The following is a 15,045-nucleotide window of genomic DNA, read 5'->3' as shown; positions in this document are numbered from 1 at the left end:
GTCCCAAGCGTCCTGCAGTCGGCTGGCTGCGTGTCGTCTGCGTGTCCTCTCTGAGCGTTGTTATTGTCGCATGCCGCACACTTCTGTGCGCTATAATTGGAACGTCTCTCCATGCCGTTCAAACGAGGTCCGAGTCTGGCAGGTTCACGTTACCGCTGGACAGAAACACATTGTATTAAACACACAAACATGGTATGTACTTTTTTGCCCTCTTATAGTCTGCAATAGATGAAGAGCTGAAGCCTGCCTTGCTTTCTGCTCTCCATTCTTTATTTTATTTCATTCATTCATCCTCTGGTCTGTTTTGTTGCACTGACCGTCTGAATGACGGAGGGACGTTCTGTTTGCCTCGGTGTTGGAGTGACATGTTACCACCCTCACAGAGGGGGCAACGTAACGAGGTTTAGTTCTTGAACTGCGTATTCCTGTCCTCATATTACAGTATTCTCAATAGAGATCTTGTGGGATTGTTTTGAACCTCAAGGTCAAAATAGTAAATATAAATGTATGTACCTGTACAGGTGGGATCCTTCTCCACACGTCTTCTGCTCTGTTGGTTTACTGAGGGGATTATCGAAAGGGAAGCACCAATCTGTTCTCTTCTTCAGTCATTTGGTTTTTAAGTGGTGTTCCTTGGCTGGCCTGAGGGTGTGTTTACCTTGCCTGTGATAGGGTAGGCCCCGACACGTGCGTGTCTGCCTCCCCAGAGCTCTGCCAGGGAGTAACCTCACTGGGAGGGAGCAGCTGAGCCGCACAGCCTAGGGGCCGGCCCTCAGTCCGTCAGTCCTGTTATCGTTGTGTCCTACGTGTTAATTGCACCGGTGAAGTCTGCATGGCGCTGTACTATGGAGACGGCAGGACAGGCCAGGGTTCAACTGGCTTCAGTGCCCTAAAGGTTGGTTCCTTTTAAACCCAAATGGTTGAACTGCACTTCCTTCCTTTGTTTGTTTGTGTACGTAGCCTTTATGATTCTGTGGCTGGCAAAACACAAAGCAGCACGTAGGCAAAATCCTCTGCATTTCATTCCATATGGTGTGAGGGGTAGGGGGCGACAGGACGTGCACGTGCGTGGTGTGTTGTTGTTATGTAACAGGTAGAGGTTTGACGCTGCACGTGGAGGTCTGAAGGAAAACAAAGGCTCCAACAATTTGAGAGTAGGAAGTGAAGCAGATTAACAGGGGAACTATACGGCTACTCTAACAGTAATTCCCCTGCAGCATTCACTATATCTGAATGCATGCCAACACAAGGAATACACACACTGTTCCCCATAATGTGTACAAGAACAGACGTGTGTTGACAGAGTAGAACGATGTTGAAATGAATGGATATCTTGTTCTTTCATGCTTAAGAGGAAGGAAATGAGTCAAGCAACAACTGGGAAGGTTATCTTTTTAATCTCAAGTGTACAAAGTTTGAAATAGGAGATTTAAGTCTGAAGTTCAAATCAGGTGTGAGGCTCTGAGCATGAACTGAAAGCTTGTTTAGAAGCCGTCAGTGTTGGAAGCCTCTCCCGCTGTCCTATAAACCTGCAGTGATGGCATTGTTTAGCTCAAGATAAACAAGTCAGATTCTCTCCATGTGACTCAGAAATGTGTTGACCGCTGAAGTCCAAGACGAGTGTAGTCCTGGACTCGAGTCTTGGACTATGGTCTTGGACTATCGTTATTATTCAGCGACCTTATGTAGGCCTCAAAACAAAAGGTGGACAGATCTTCACCTGGGCTTCGGTTTATCTGCAGCTGCTGGATCCTCAACCTGTTCTTGGATCAACACTCATTGAGATGTAGAACTATGGTGATGTGGATGTATCAGTCTGTGAACCAGGTAGTAGCACTAATAAACCCTCTGTGTTCTTCAGGCCTAGCATGTCCGGCCTCCACCTGGTGAAGAAAGGACGTGAACACAAGAAGATGGATCTGCAGCGCGACTTCACCGTGGCCTCGCCTGCAGAGTTCGTGACCCGCTTCGGCGGCCACCGGGTCATCGAGAAGGTAGCGTGGTCTCGGCTCTCTGCCCTGGCTTCAGTATCTTGGAGCTGTTCTTTTAGTGCATGCTAAATAACTCCACCATGTCTCCTCTCTCCGCACCCTCGGGGCGTTCCAGGTGCTGATCGCTAACAACGGCATCGCGGCGGTGAAGTGCATGCGGTCCATCCGGCGCTGGTCCTACGAGATGTTCCGCAACGAGAGGACCATTCGCTTCGTCGTCATGGTTACGCCTGAGGACCTGAAGGCCAATGCAGGTAACGATGAGCTTCGGTTCGGTACGTTACGTCATGTTTGGGTCGTGTCGTTTCCCCGCCGGTGAGACAGACCCAAGCTGGGTGATAAACACCGAGGTGTGGTAAGAACCTCTTCTCTTTGACCCGGGGAATAACACGCGTTTCTTTGTAGAGTACATCAAAATGGCGGACCACTATGTGCCCGTGCCGGGGGGCCCCAACAACAACAACTACGCCAACGTAGAGCTGATCGTGGACATCGCCAAGAGGATCCCGGTCCAGGTAGAGCTCATCGTTCCTCACAGCCACAGTGATCAGTGTTGTTGGACAGAACTCGGCGGTACTGAGGCTCTGCGTTCGTCTCCCCCCAGGCCGTCTGGGCCGGCTGGGGTCACGCCTCGGAGAACCCCAAACTTCCAGAGCTGCTGGACAAGGCCGGGATCTCGTTCCTGGGTAAGACGCTCACAGAGCCCGGGCGCGTGGGGAGGACCTGTTGTTCCTGTTGATTCTGGTTTGGGGTGTTGTGGAGGGACTGGTTTCAAACGGTTGTCTGACGGTTGCCATGGGGACGCGTTCTGTGCAGGCCCGTCCAGTAAGGCCATGTGGGCGCTGGGGGACAAGGTGGCCTCCGCCATCGTGGCCCAGAGTGCAGACATCCCGACGCTGCCCTGGAGCGGATCAGGTGAGTTACTTTCACTTTTACACTAAGGGCCTCTAGCCTTTAGGGACGCTGTCATCCAGAACTACTTACAAGCAGTACATTAGTGAGAAGAAAGAGAAACAACAATATATCTCTGTGGGTACAGTAAGGAGGTTCGTAGAACCAAGTGCCCAGCACTAACCATCACTAGGTTAACCCGTTCCCCGAATACAACAGACAGCTAGAACAAAGATAGCTAGCTCTGGCTATGAAACATAGCCAGAGCTAGAGCGATGGATCCACCACACACCTACCCAATATCTCCTCTTTAAAGAATGGATGCCTGGACTCTCCTCATGGATAACCGGCCAGAACCCCATCACCATTTTAATATGATGTGCATGTATTTACCTGTATGCCATTTGTGGCACCCATTGCACTCCTGACCATCCCTGGAAGAAGGGATCCCCTACACTGCGTTTCTTCTCAAGATTTCTTCCTTGCTGATTCAAGGGAGTTTTTTCTTGCCCGTGTGGGGGCATGGGTAAAGGGGGGTGTCACAAATATTTGGCCTGTTAAGCCCTTTGAGACTGTAATGGTGATTAAGGGCTATACAAATAAAATTGAATTGAATTAAAGAAGTATATTGGTAGTTATCTCAAGCAAGTCTTAAACTCAGTCCGTCTCTGGGTGGGGGTTCAGGTCTGACTGAGTCTGTCTCTGGTTGGGGGTCCAGGTCTGACTGAGTCCGTCTCTGGGTGGGGGTTCAGGTCTGACTGAGTCTGTCTCTGGGTGGGGGTCCAGGTCTGACTGAGTCTGTCTCTGGGTCGGGGTCCAGGTCTGACTGAGTGTCTCTGGGTGGGGGTCCAGGTCTGACTGAGTCTGTCTCTGGGGGGCGGGGGTCTAGGTCTGAGGGTGGACTGGACCGAGGAGGACCAGCTCCAGGGGGAGGTCATCAGCGTGCCCCCAGAGGTCTACGCCCACGGCTGCGTCCGTGACGTCGACGACGGGCTGGCGGTAAGACTGGAGACACCGGGTTAAAGCTGCTGTAGGACAGGGGGGGGGGGAGAGATCCTGATTGGTCAGAATCGACCCAGGAGCTGACCGCTCACCTTTAATATCACTAGTGTATTTATAATAGCTCTCAAATCACCTACCTCACCTTTAATAGCATTAGTATATATATATATAATATCTCTTAACTCTTACCTAACTCACCTTATTAACACTAGTATATACATGTAATAGTTCTTAAATCGTACCTACCTCACCTTTAATGACACTAGTGTATATGATAGCTCTTAGCTCTTATCTGAGGTGATCTGGATCAGCCTCTTCATCTCCACGGTTCTCCCCCAGGGGGCGGAGCGGATCGGCTACCCCGTGGTCATCAAGGCGTCGGAGGGCGGAGGAGGGAAGGGAATCCGGAAGGTGGAGAGCGTGGAGGACTTCCCCAACCTCTACCGACAGGTCTGGACCACCGCCTCGCACCACGGCGCAGTACTCCCTCTGTCCACCGCCTCGCACTCCGGCGCAGTACTCCCTCTGTCCACCGCCTCGCACTCCGGCGCAGTACTCCCTCTGTCCACCGCCTCGCACCACGGCCCAGTACTCCCTCTGTCCACCGCCTCGCACCACGGCGCAGTACTCCCTCTGTCCACCGCCTCGCACCACGGCGCAGTACTCCCACTGTCCACCGCCTCGCACCACGGCGCAGTACTCCCACTGTCCACCGCCTCGCACCACGGCGCAGTACTCCCACTGTCCACCGCCTCGCACCACGGCGCAGTACTCCCACTGTCCACCATGTCTGAGAGATGAGCAACGAAAGGGGCAGCGTTGGGGCAACTGTACAAAAGAAAACTAAGAAACAACAGGGGGACTTAACCTTACTGAACAAAGAACCGTCATATTTATAGATATCATATCTAGATCTATAGATATGATATCTAACCCTAATATCTCTATATATATATATATATATATATATATATATTGATCTATATCTATCTTTAGATATAGATGTGAAGACAAAGAACAGATAGATAGATAGCTGTAGATAGATAGATAGCTGTAGATATATAGAAGTGTGTATTTATATATATATATATATATATGTGCGTCTTGTTGTCCCAGGTCCAGGCGGGGGTTCATGCTAGTGTCTTGTTGTCCAGGGGGAGGTTCATGCTAGTGTCTTGTTGTCCAGGGGGAGGTTCATGCTAGTGTCTTGTTGTCCAGGCGGAGGTTCATGCTAGTGTCTTGTTGTCCAGGCGGAGGTTCATGCTAGTGTCTTGTTGTCCAGGGGGAGGTTCATGCTAGTGTCTTGTTGTCCAGGGGGAGGTTCATGCTAGTGTCTTGTTGTCCAGGGGGAGGTTCATGCTAGTGTCTTGTTGTCCAGGGGGAGGTTCATGCTAGTGTCTTGTTGTCCAGGGGGAGGTTCATGCTAGTGTCTTGTTGTCCAGGCGGAGGTTCATGCTAGTGTCTTGTTGTCCAGGCGGAGGTTCATGCTAGTGTCTTGTTGTCCCAGGTCCAGGCGGGGGTTCATGCTAGTGTCTTGTTGTCCCAGGTCCAGGCGGAGGTTCATGCTAGTGTCTTGTTGTCCCAGGTCCAGGGGGAGGTTCATGCTAGTGTCTTGTTGTCCAGGGGGAGGTTCATGCTAGTGTCTTGTTGTCCAGGGGGAGGTTCATGCTAGTGTCTTGTTGTCCAGGCGGAGGTTCATGCTAGTGTCTTGTTGTCCCAGGTCCAGGCGGGGGTTCATGCTAGTGTCTTGTTGTCCCAGGTCCAGGCGGAGGTTCATGCTAGTGTCTTGTTGTCCCAGGTCCAGGCGGAGGTTCATGCTAGTGTCTTGTTGTCCCAGGTCCAGGCGGGGGTTCATGCTAGTGTCTTGTTGTCTCAGGTCCAGGCGGAGGTTCATGCTAGTGTCTTGTTGTCCCAGGTCCAGGGGGAGGTTCATGCTAGTGTCTTGTTGTCCCAGGTCCAGGCGGAGGTTCATGCTAGTGTCTTGTTGTCCCAGGTCCAGGCGGAGGTTCATGCTCGTGTCTTGTTGTCCAGGCGGAGGTTCATGCTAGTGTCTTGACGTCCCAGGTCCAGGCAGGTCCAGGCGGGGGTTCATGCTAGTGTCTTGTTGTCCAGGCGGGGGTTCATGCTAGTGTCTTGTTGTCCCAGGTCCAGGGGGAGGTTCATGCTAGTGTCTTGTTGTCCCAGGTCCAGGGGGAGGTTCATGCTAGTGTCTTGTTGTCCCAGGTCCAGGGGGAGGTTCATGCTAGTGTTTTGTCGTCCCAGGTCCAGGCGGAGGTTCATGCTAGTGTCTTGTCGCCCCAGGTCCAGGCGGAGGTTCATGCTAGTGTCTTGTTGTCCAGGCGGAGGTTCATGCTAGTGTCTTGTTGTCCCAGGTCCAGGGGGAGGTTCATGCTAGTGTCTTGTTGTCCAGGCGGAGGTTCATGCTAGTGTCTTGTTGTCCAGGCGGAGGTTCATGCTAGTGTCTTGTTGTCCAGGCGGAGGTTCATGCTAGTGTCTTGTTGTCCAGGCGGAGGTTCATGCTAGTGTCTTGTTGTCCAGGCGGAGGTTCATGCTAGTGTCTTGTTGTCCCAGGTCCAGGGGGAGGTTCACGCTAGTGTCTTGTTGTCCAGGCGGAGGTTCATGCTAGTGTCTTGTTGTCCCAGGTCCAGGCGGGGGTTCATGCTAGTGTCTTGTTGCCCCAGGTCCAGGCGGAGGTTCATGCTAGTGTCGTGTTGTCCCAGGTCCAGGGGGAGGTTCATGCTAGTGTCTTGTTGTCCCAGGTCCAGGCGGAGGTTCATGCTAGTGTCTTGTTGTCCCAGGTCCAGGGGGAGGTTCATGCTAGTGTCTTGTCGTCCCAGGTCCAGGGGGAGGTTCATGCTAGTGTCTTGTTGTCCCAGGTCCAGGCGGAGGTTCATGCTAGTGTCTTGTTGTCCAGGTCCAGGGGGAGGTTCATGCTAGTGTCTTGTTGCCCCAGGTCCAGGCGGAGGTTCATGCTAGTGTCTTGTTGTCCAGGCGGAGGTTCATGCTAGTGTCTTGTCGCCCCAGGTCCAGGCGGAGGTTCCGGGCTCCCCTATCTTCATCATGCAGCTGGCTCAGCACGCCCGCCACCTGGAGGTGCAGATCCTGGCCGACCAGTACGGCAACGCCATCTCCCTGTTCGGGAGGGACTGCTCCATCCAGAGGAGGCACCAGAAGATCATCGAGGAGGCGCCCGCCACCGTGGCCGCCGCCCTGACCTTTGAGCAGATGGAGCAGGTGAGGGTTCCAGCGTCGTCGTGCTATAAGTTAAAATGAATTTAACCTTTCTAACCTCTGGCCACTTAAAGCGCTTCACATTTAGTTCCTCACATTCAACCACTCACACACACGTTGTCACACCGACGCCACATCAGCCATGCAAGGTGCCTGGCTCAGGGACACGTAGGAGGAGCCGGGGATGGAACCAGCAACCTGCAAGCCCTCCCTTCCCCCTGAGCCACGGGTCTGTCTCCCGGGCTGACCCCTGACCCCTGACCTCGGTGTGTGTGTGAGCAGCATGCGGTGCGCCTGGCCAAGATGGTGGGCTACGTCAGCGCGGGCACGGTGGAGTACCTCTTCTCAGAGGACGGCAGCTTCCACTTCCTGGAGCTGAACCCCCGCCTCCAGGTGGAGCACCCCTGCACCGAGATGATCGCCGACGTCAACCTGCCGGCGGCACAGCTGCAGGTGGGCTCCCCCAGAATGACCAGGCCTAGTCTCTCTCTCTCTCTCTCTCTCTCTCTCTCTCTCTCTCTCTCTCGCTCTCGCTCTCGCTCTCGCTCTCGCTCTCGCTCTCGCTCTCTCTCGCTCTCTCTCTCAAAACACTACTCTGTGTCAGAAGCCAAAAACCGATGAACCCCGTTCAGTTGTTCTTCCTCTGCTGTCTCCGCCAGATCGCGATGGGGATCCCCCTGTTCCGGATCAAAGACATCCGCCTGCTGTACGGGGAGACCCCCTGGGGAGACTCCCTAATCCACTTTGAGGCCCCCGACTGCGTCCCCTCCCCCCGGGGGCACGTCATCGCAGCCCGCATCACCAGCGAGAACCCGGACGAGGTGAACCCCGTTCTAGTGTCACTGTGAGCTGGGGTCGTGTGGGGGTAGTGAACCTGGTTCTAGTGTCACTGTGAGCTGGGGTCTGGTGGGGGTAGTGAACCTGGTTCTAGTGTCACTGTGAGCTGACCTTAGGTCTGGTGGGGGTAGTGAACCTGGTTCTAGTGTCACTGTGAGCTGACCTTAGGTCTGGTGGGGGTAGTGAACCTGGTTCTAGTGTCACTGTGAGCTGACCTTAGGTCTGGTGGGGGTAGTGAACCTGGTTCTAGTGTCACTGTGAGCTGACCTTAGGTCTGGTGGGGGTAGTAAACCTGGTTCTAGTGTCACTGTGAGCTGGGGTCGTGTGGGGGTAGTGAACCTGGTTCTAGTGTCACTGTGAGCTGACCTTAGGTCTGGTGGGGGTAGTGAACCTGGTTCTAGTGTCACTGTGAGCTGACCTTAGGTCTGGTGGGGGTAGTGAACCTGGTTCTAGTGTCACTGTGAGCTGAACTTAGGTCTGGTGGGGGTAGTGAACCTGGTTCTAGTGTCACTGTGAGCTGACCTTAGGTCTGGTGGGGGTAGTGAACCTGGTTCTATTGTCACTGTGAGCTGACCTTAGGTCTGGTGGGGGTAGTGAACCTGGTTCTAGTGTCACTGTGAGCTGGGGTCTGGTGGGGGTAGTGAACCTGGTTCTAGTGTCACTGTGAGCTGACCTTAGGTCTGGTGGGGGTAGTGAACCTGGTTCTAGTGTCACTGTGAGCTGGGGTCTGGTGGGGGTAGTGAACCTGGTTCTAGTGTCACTGTGAGCTGGGGTCGTGTGGGGGTAGTGAACCTGGTTCTAGTGTCACTGTGAGCTGACCTTAGGTCTGGTGGGGGTAGTGAACCTGGTTCTAGTGTCACTGTGAGCTGACCTTAGGTCTGGTGGGGGTAGTGAACCTGGTTCTAGTGTCACTGTGAGCTGACCTTAGGTCTGGTGGGGGTAGTGAACCTGGTTCTAGTGTCACTGTGAGCTGACCTTAGGTCTGGTGGGGGTAGTGAACCTGGTTCTAGTGTCACTGTGAGCTGACCTGGGCCCGGTTTCCCGATAACGTTCACTCTTAGCGCGCTACGTAGACTCCTACATTTAAACTAATCAAGGTTGTTTACCTCTATAGGCGTGGTTCCCGAACGGTCTCTTAGGAGTATTCTAAGCAACACCCCTTCGTTCCCGTTCTGTCGGCTCCGTGGCCAGCGTCAAAAGTAGAGAAATGTTAAACTTTTCAGGCAGAGTAGGATCCGTCAGCCAATCAGATCGTGGTAATGCAAATACACTCCATGCGACTACTGGATCCATACTGGATCCATTTTGCAATAACAAACAGGAAGAATCTGTCCGTTATATTTTTTTAAAGAGATGTGGAATCGATAGGATCTTTTGTATTTATATCCACACATTTGATTGGCTGCAGGCTGCGCCTACAAACACTAGTCCCGTATGCGTCAGAGACGCCCTCGGCCGTCCGTCGGCTGACGCAGGTAGTGTGAACGCAGCGTCAGTCGCTGCGTTTTGTCTACAACACATCAAGGCTCAGAGGGCGGCTGAAGCATATCAACCTTTCAGCGATTTGTGATGTCAACACTGCATTTATTAAGAAGTATCCACAATATCAACAGAAACGTGGACAGCAGACAGAAGTTTGAACGATCTCTGTATGGCAAGAGCACCAGGCTACGCATTATCTATCTTCAAAGCATACAATAAACCGGCTTCAACATCACCCCCGCGTCCGTGGTGGAGGAGTCCAGTAAAAGCCACCGAGGTGAGGTGTAGCACGGACCCTGTAACCCTCCGTCTGGGGGGCTGCGACACCTGTAGCTCAATACACACCAGGTGTGCAGCCCCCCCCAGCCCAGAGTCACATCACTCTGACTCGGGTCAGGTGAGGCTGGTGACCCTGGCCATCCTCACACTCTCTCCCACACCCCGTGGAAATAGGAACTGAACTGAGAGGTTTCAGTCTGGCACGCGTTTGGGAATAGGCCGGGCAACGTCAGGCCTACGTTATAACTTTTGTAACGCATAACGTATCGTTCTCACCCTGACTTGTAAGTCTTGTTGGAGACTTTGGATGAAAGCATTTGCTCAATGACTAAATGTGATATTTCTGTCCTTTATTTATCGGGGTGCTTCTGCTCGACCTCTGACCTGCTCTTCTGGCTCTCCCTGCAGGGCTTCAAGCCCAGCTCGGGCACGGTGCAGGAGCTGAACTTCCGCAGCAGTAAGAACGTGTGGGGCTACTTCAGCGTCGGCGCCACCGGGGGGCTGCACGAGTTCGCCGACTCCCAGTTCGGACACTGCTTCTCCTGGGGGGAGAACCGCGAGGAGGCCATCTCGTACGTAGCTCTGAGTGATGATGTGGTCGTGGGAGTGGTTAGTGTAGTGGTTCGTGGGGTGAAGTAACTGCTCATAATGCAATAGCTGCAGCTCAGGGGGCAGTGGGCGCACGGCACCAGCCTGAACCCCACTACGTTAAGCTCTTGGTGAAAGTATTTCATTTGACCCCGATGGCTAATCTGATTATATCCTACTGGGGGCTCATTACAGAGACTCCTAACTCTGAAACCCTATCCTATCGTAACATAGGAAGGCCATTAGGAGGTTTGGTATTACAGAAGGAGATTACTTAGGAAGAACTTAGGAAGTAACTCAGTAACTTAGGAAGAAATCCTATCTTTTTTTAGGATAGGAATTTAGCGATTACAGAACTATCCGAAGTTAGCAATTTCTTAAATTAGGATCCCTAAGTTAGGTGGCCCTGTCCTAAATTCAAAATAATAAAAAATCAACAACCATCTGAAATGTTATAATTGACATTTCTACCACATTTTATTATTTATTTTGTTGGTATTGTACCATTAGATTAACTTTTTATATAGCTCACACCATTTGACCGTGGCTCTTGTTTGGAGAAGTTTGGATGGTCTTCTAAATCCTGGGTGGTCCTCAGGAACATGGTGGTGGCCCTCAAGGAGCTGTCCATCAGAGGGGACTTCAGGACCACCGTGGAGTACCTCATCAAGCTGCTGGAGACAGAGTGCTTCAGGAACAACGACATCGACACCGGCTGGCTGGACCAGCTGATAGCAGAGAAGGTTCAGGTAGAGAACCTTCTGCACTAGAACCTCCTGGACTAGAACCTTCTGCACTAGAACCTCCTGGACCAGCTCATAGCAGAGAAGGTTCAGGTAGAGAACCGTCTGGACTAGAACCGTCTGGACTAGAACCTCCTGGACCAGCTGATAGCAGAGAAGGTTCAGGTAGAGAACCTTCTGCACTAGAACCTTCTGCACTAGAACCTTCCCGCCCAGCTTATAGCAGAGAGGGTTGAGGTCCAGTAGGTTCCGTAGGACGGTTCTTCCTGTTGGAGCTTTGGGGCCTGCTGACAGCGGGGGGGTGCAGGTCCAGCAGGACGGGGTTCTCCTCCTCTGAGTGTGGTTGTGTCTGCAGGCAGAGCGCCCGGACACCATGCTGGGGATCGTGTGTGGAGCTCTGCACGTGGCCGACGCCAGCTTCAGGAAGAGCATGGCCGACTACCTGCACTCCCTGGAGAGGTCTCATCTATATATTAATATTAATAATGTACCATGAAAGAGAGTGCCGTCTTATTAATTATAATTATAGGAAAAATCAATATTATTATAATACCTTCAGAGGTTTAGCCTGATCAATATATTCCCTGATCAATGCATTCCCTGATCAATGCATTCCCTGATCAATGCATTCCCTGATCAATGCATTCCCTGATCAATGCATTCCCTGATAATTACGTTCCCTGATCAATACGTTCCCTGATCAATGCATTCCCTGATCAATGCGTTCCCTGATCAATGCGTTCCCTGATCAATACATTCCCTGATCAATGCGTTCCCTGATCAATGCGTTCCCTGATCAATGCGTTCCCTGATCAATGCGTCTCCAGGGGCCAGGTGCTGCCAGCAGCCAGTCTGCTGAACTCGGTCAGCGTGGAGCTCATCTATGAAGGGGTGAAGTTCGTCCTGACTGTGAGTGCTCTCTCTGCGCCCTCGTTCCTCCTCATACCGTGAGGCGATCCACTACAACAAAGTACTGAATCAAGGAACCCTGACCCCTGACCCCTGACCCCTGACCTCTGACCTCTGACCCCGAGCCCAGGTGGCCCGCCAGTCCCCCACCACCTACGTCCTGATCATGAACGCCATGGACATCGAGATCGACGTCCACCGGCTGAGTGACGGCGGCCTGCTGCTGTCCTACGACGGCAACAGCTACACCACCTACATGAAGGAGGAGGTGGACAGGTACTACATCACAGCTACACCACCTACATGAAGGAGGAGGTGGACAGGTACTACATCACAGCTACACCACCTACATGAAGGAGGAGGTGGACAGGTACTACATCACAGCTACACCACCTACATGAAGGAGGAGCTGGACAGGTACTACATCACAGCTACACCACCTACATGAAGGAGGAGGTGCACAGGTACTACATCACAGCTACACCACCTACATGAAGGAGGAGGTGGACAGGTACTACATCACAGCTACACCACCTACATGAAGGAGGAGGTGGACAGGTACTACATCACAGCTACACCACCTACATGAAGGAGGAGGTGGACAGGTACTACATCACAGCTACACCACCTACATGAAGGAGGAGGTGGACAGGTACTACATCACAGCTACACCACCTACATGAAGGAGGAGATGCACAGGTACTACATCACAGCTGCACCACCTATGAAGGAGGTGGAGGACAGGTACTACATCACAGCTGCACCACCTATGAAGGAGGTGGAGGACAGGTACTACACCTGGTATTAAACATTATAAACATTAGAGGGGGTTTGTTGATCCCACAAAGGGAATTTGGAAAGTTACTTTTTTTTTAAAGCTGCTCTATAAAATAAAAAACATTATTTTAAGTTATTACTAGAATTGTGTTTTTTTTTTTACTTGATCAGGGATGAGCAGTAAACCAAGGCAAATGTTCTTGAACTTGAAGGGGAAATAACTGTCATGGTTGTTAGTAGAATTGTTTTTCTTTACGTTAACGTGTTCTCTCTTCCTGAACCGCCCCCAGCTACCGCATCACCGTGGGCAACAAGACGTGCGTGTTTGAGAAGGAGCGGGACCCCACCGTGCTGAGGGCGCCCTCTGCTGGCAAGCTGCTGCACTACCTAGTGGAGGACGGCGCGCACGTGGCGGCGGGGGACTGCTACGGGGAGATCGAGGTGGGGGCCGCAGAGACAGGCGGGGGCTCGGACACTTGAGACACTCAGACATGTTTAGAAATGGATTTTTATTATTTATGATTTATTATGTTACATTTACATTTCTACTACTCGTGTGTGTGTGTGAGACGTGTGTGTGTTTGTGTATATATTTATGTGTGTGTGTATATGTATGTATATATATATATATATATATATGTATATGTATGTATGTATGTATATATATATATATATATATATATATATATATATATATATATATATATATATATATATATATATATATATATATATATATATATATATATATATATATATATACAGTATATATAGTTATAAATACATAAATAGATATAAAGGGATATAGATCTCTCTATCTTACGGACCTTTATATAGTTGTGCGGTGACCATCCCTCCCCGATGTGGGCTGGATGCTGTGTTGGATGCTGATTGGTTGATGAAGACCCCCGTGTCCCCAGGTGATGAAGATGGTGATGACGCTGATGGTGACGGAGACGGGCTGCATCCACTTCGTGAAGCGTCCGGGCGCGGTTCTGGTCCCGGGCTGCGTGGTGGCCCGCATGACGCTGGACGACCCCAGCTCCATCGTCCTGGTGAGGCCCTCCGACCCCTCCAGGACGCTGGGGGCGCTGCCAGGAGAACGGCCTTTATCTATCAACCTCCAGAGGCAGAGTTCACGCTTTATGTTCTCAAATGAACATGAAGACAACCCACCAATACAGACCGTTCATTAGCTGGTGCAATAAGGGAAATTCGTTTATTAATGGATTAATAAACTAAATGATCTGTACATTGAATCACGTCTGCCCCAGGTGCTAGCTGATAGCGCTATGCTAGTGATGGTCCCCTCCATGTGCTCCTGGTGGAGTAACCCTGGGGTCCTCCTCCTCCACCTCCTCCTCCCGCAGGTGGAGCCCAACACCGCCCCCCTGCCCCCCCAGCAGCCTCTGCCCATCGTGGGGGAGAAGCTCCACCAGGTGTTCCACAGCGTGCTGGAGAACCTGGGCAAGGTGATGGACGGCTACTGCCTGGCCGAGCCCTACTTCAGCAACAAGGTGAGCAGGTTTCTAAGAACATTCTCACCGAACCGAGAGCGATCTATGGTTGTTTCTCTTTCTTCTGACAAAGTTGTACTTTGGATAAAAGCACTAGCTAAGGTTCTCCTCTAGCTAACGTTCTGCTCTAGCTAAGGTTCTCCTCTAGCTAACGTTCTGCTCTAGCTAAGGTTCTCCTCTAGCTAACGTTCTCCTCTAGCTAACGTTCTCCTCTAGCTGACGTTCTCCTCTAAACGTTCTCCTCTAAACGTTGTAACTTCCGGCTCTGGTGGTGTAGCTGTACTTGTTCTGTTGTAATGTCCGCCAGGGCAGCATCTTGAGCGGGCTGTGGCGTGGCTCTCCCCCCAGGTGAAGCAGTGGGTCTCCACCCTGATGAAGACGCTCAGGGACCCCTCGCTGCCGCTGCTGGAGCTGCAGGACATCATGACCAGCGTGGCGGGCCGCGTCCCGCCCGCCGTGGAGAAGGCCGTCCGCAAAGTCATGGCCCAGTACGCCAGCAACATCACCTCCGTGCTCTGCCAGTTCCCCAGCCAGAGGGTGAGACCCGGAGCCTGACCGCTGGAGCCTGGCAGCCAGATCGCGGACGTTCTCCTCTAGCTGACGTTCTCCTCTAGCTAACGTTCTCCTCTAGCTAACGTTCTGCTCTAGCTAACGTTCTCCTCTAGCTAACGTTCTGCTCTAGCTAAGGTTCTCCTCTAGCTAACGTTCTCCTCTAGCTAACGTTCTGCTCTAGCTAAGGTTCTCCTCTAGCTAACGTTCTCCTCTAGCTAACGTTCTCCTCTAGCTGACGTTCTCCTC

General features: G+C 51.9%; 1 protein-coding gene across 5 annotated transcripts in view; it reads left to right on the top strand.

Annotated features, from left to right (window-relative positions):
• Positions 1–15,045, top strand: part of acacb (acetyl-CoA carboxylase beta) — a 44,532-nt gene that overhangs the window by 2,617 nt on the left and 26,870 nt on the right. For 3 of the 5 annotated variants that reach the window (XM_056601725.1, XM_056601723.1, XM_056601724.1), the window contains exons 3-21: positions 1,862–1,994; positions 2,107–2,245; positions 2,397–2,506; positions 2,596–2,677; positions 2,808–2,906; positions 3,772–3,881; positions 4,224–4,334; positions 6,909–7,118; positions 7,398–7,568; positions 7,775–7,936; positions 10,122–10,285; positions 10,900–11,050; positions 11,400–11,503; positions 11,872–11,953; positions 12,084–12,229; positions 13,021–13,171; positions 13,651–13,785; positions 14,101–14,247; positions 14,596–14,784. In XM_056601725.1, the coding sequence (XP_056457700.1) occupies positions 1,862–1,994; positions 2,107–2,245; positions 2,397–2,506; positions 2,596–2,677; positions 2,808–2,906; positions 3,772–3,881; positions 4,224–4,334; positions 6,909–7,118; positions 7,398–7,568; positions 7,775–7,936; positions 10,122–10,285; positions 10,900–11,050; positions 11,400–11,503; positions 11,872–11,953; positions 12,084–12,229; positions 13,021–13,171; positions 13,651–13,785; positions 14,101–14,247; positions 14,596–14,784 (2,596 nt within the window). Of the gene's footprint in view, positions 1–50; positions 193–221; positions 896–1,861; positions 1,995–2,106; positions 2,246–2,396; positions 2,507–2,595; positions 2,678–2,807; positions 2,907–3,771; positions 3,882–4,223; positions 4,335–6,908; positions 7,119–7,397; positions 7,569–7,774; positions 7,937–10,121; positions 10,286–10,899; positions 11,051–11,399; positions 11,504–11,871; positions 11,954–12,083; positions 12,230–13,020; positions 13,172–13,650; positions 13,786–14,100; positions 14,248–14,595; positions 14,785–15,045 lie in introns of those variants that run through there. The other 2 variants (XM_056601726.1, XM_056601727.1) reach the window with 2 other exon arrangements.

Source organism: Gadus chalcogrammus, chromosome 11 (assembly GCF_026213295.1).
Source record: "Gadus chalcogrammus isolate NIFS_2021 chromosome 11, NIFS_Gcha_1.0, whole genome shotgun sequence".
Lineage (NCBI taxonomy): Eukaryota > Metazoa > Chordata > Actinopteri > Gadiformes > Gadidae > Gadus > Gadus chalcogrammus.
The sequence above is the reverse complement of the archived record's forward strand: the minus strand, read 5'-3'. Positions and strand labels throughout refer to the sequence as shown.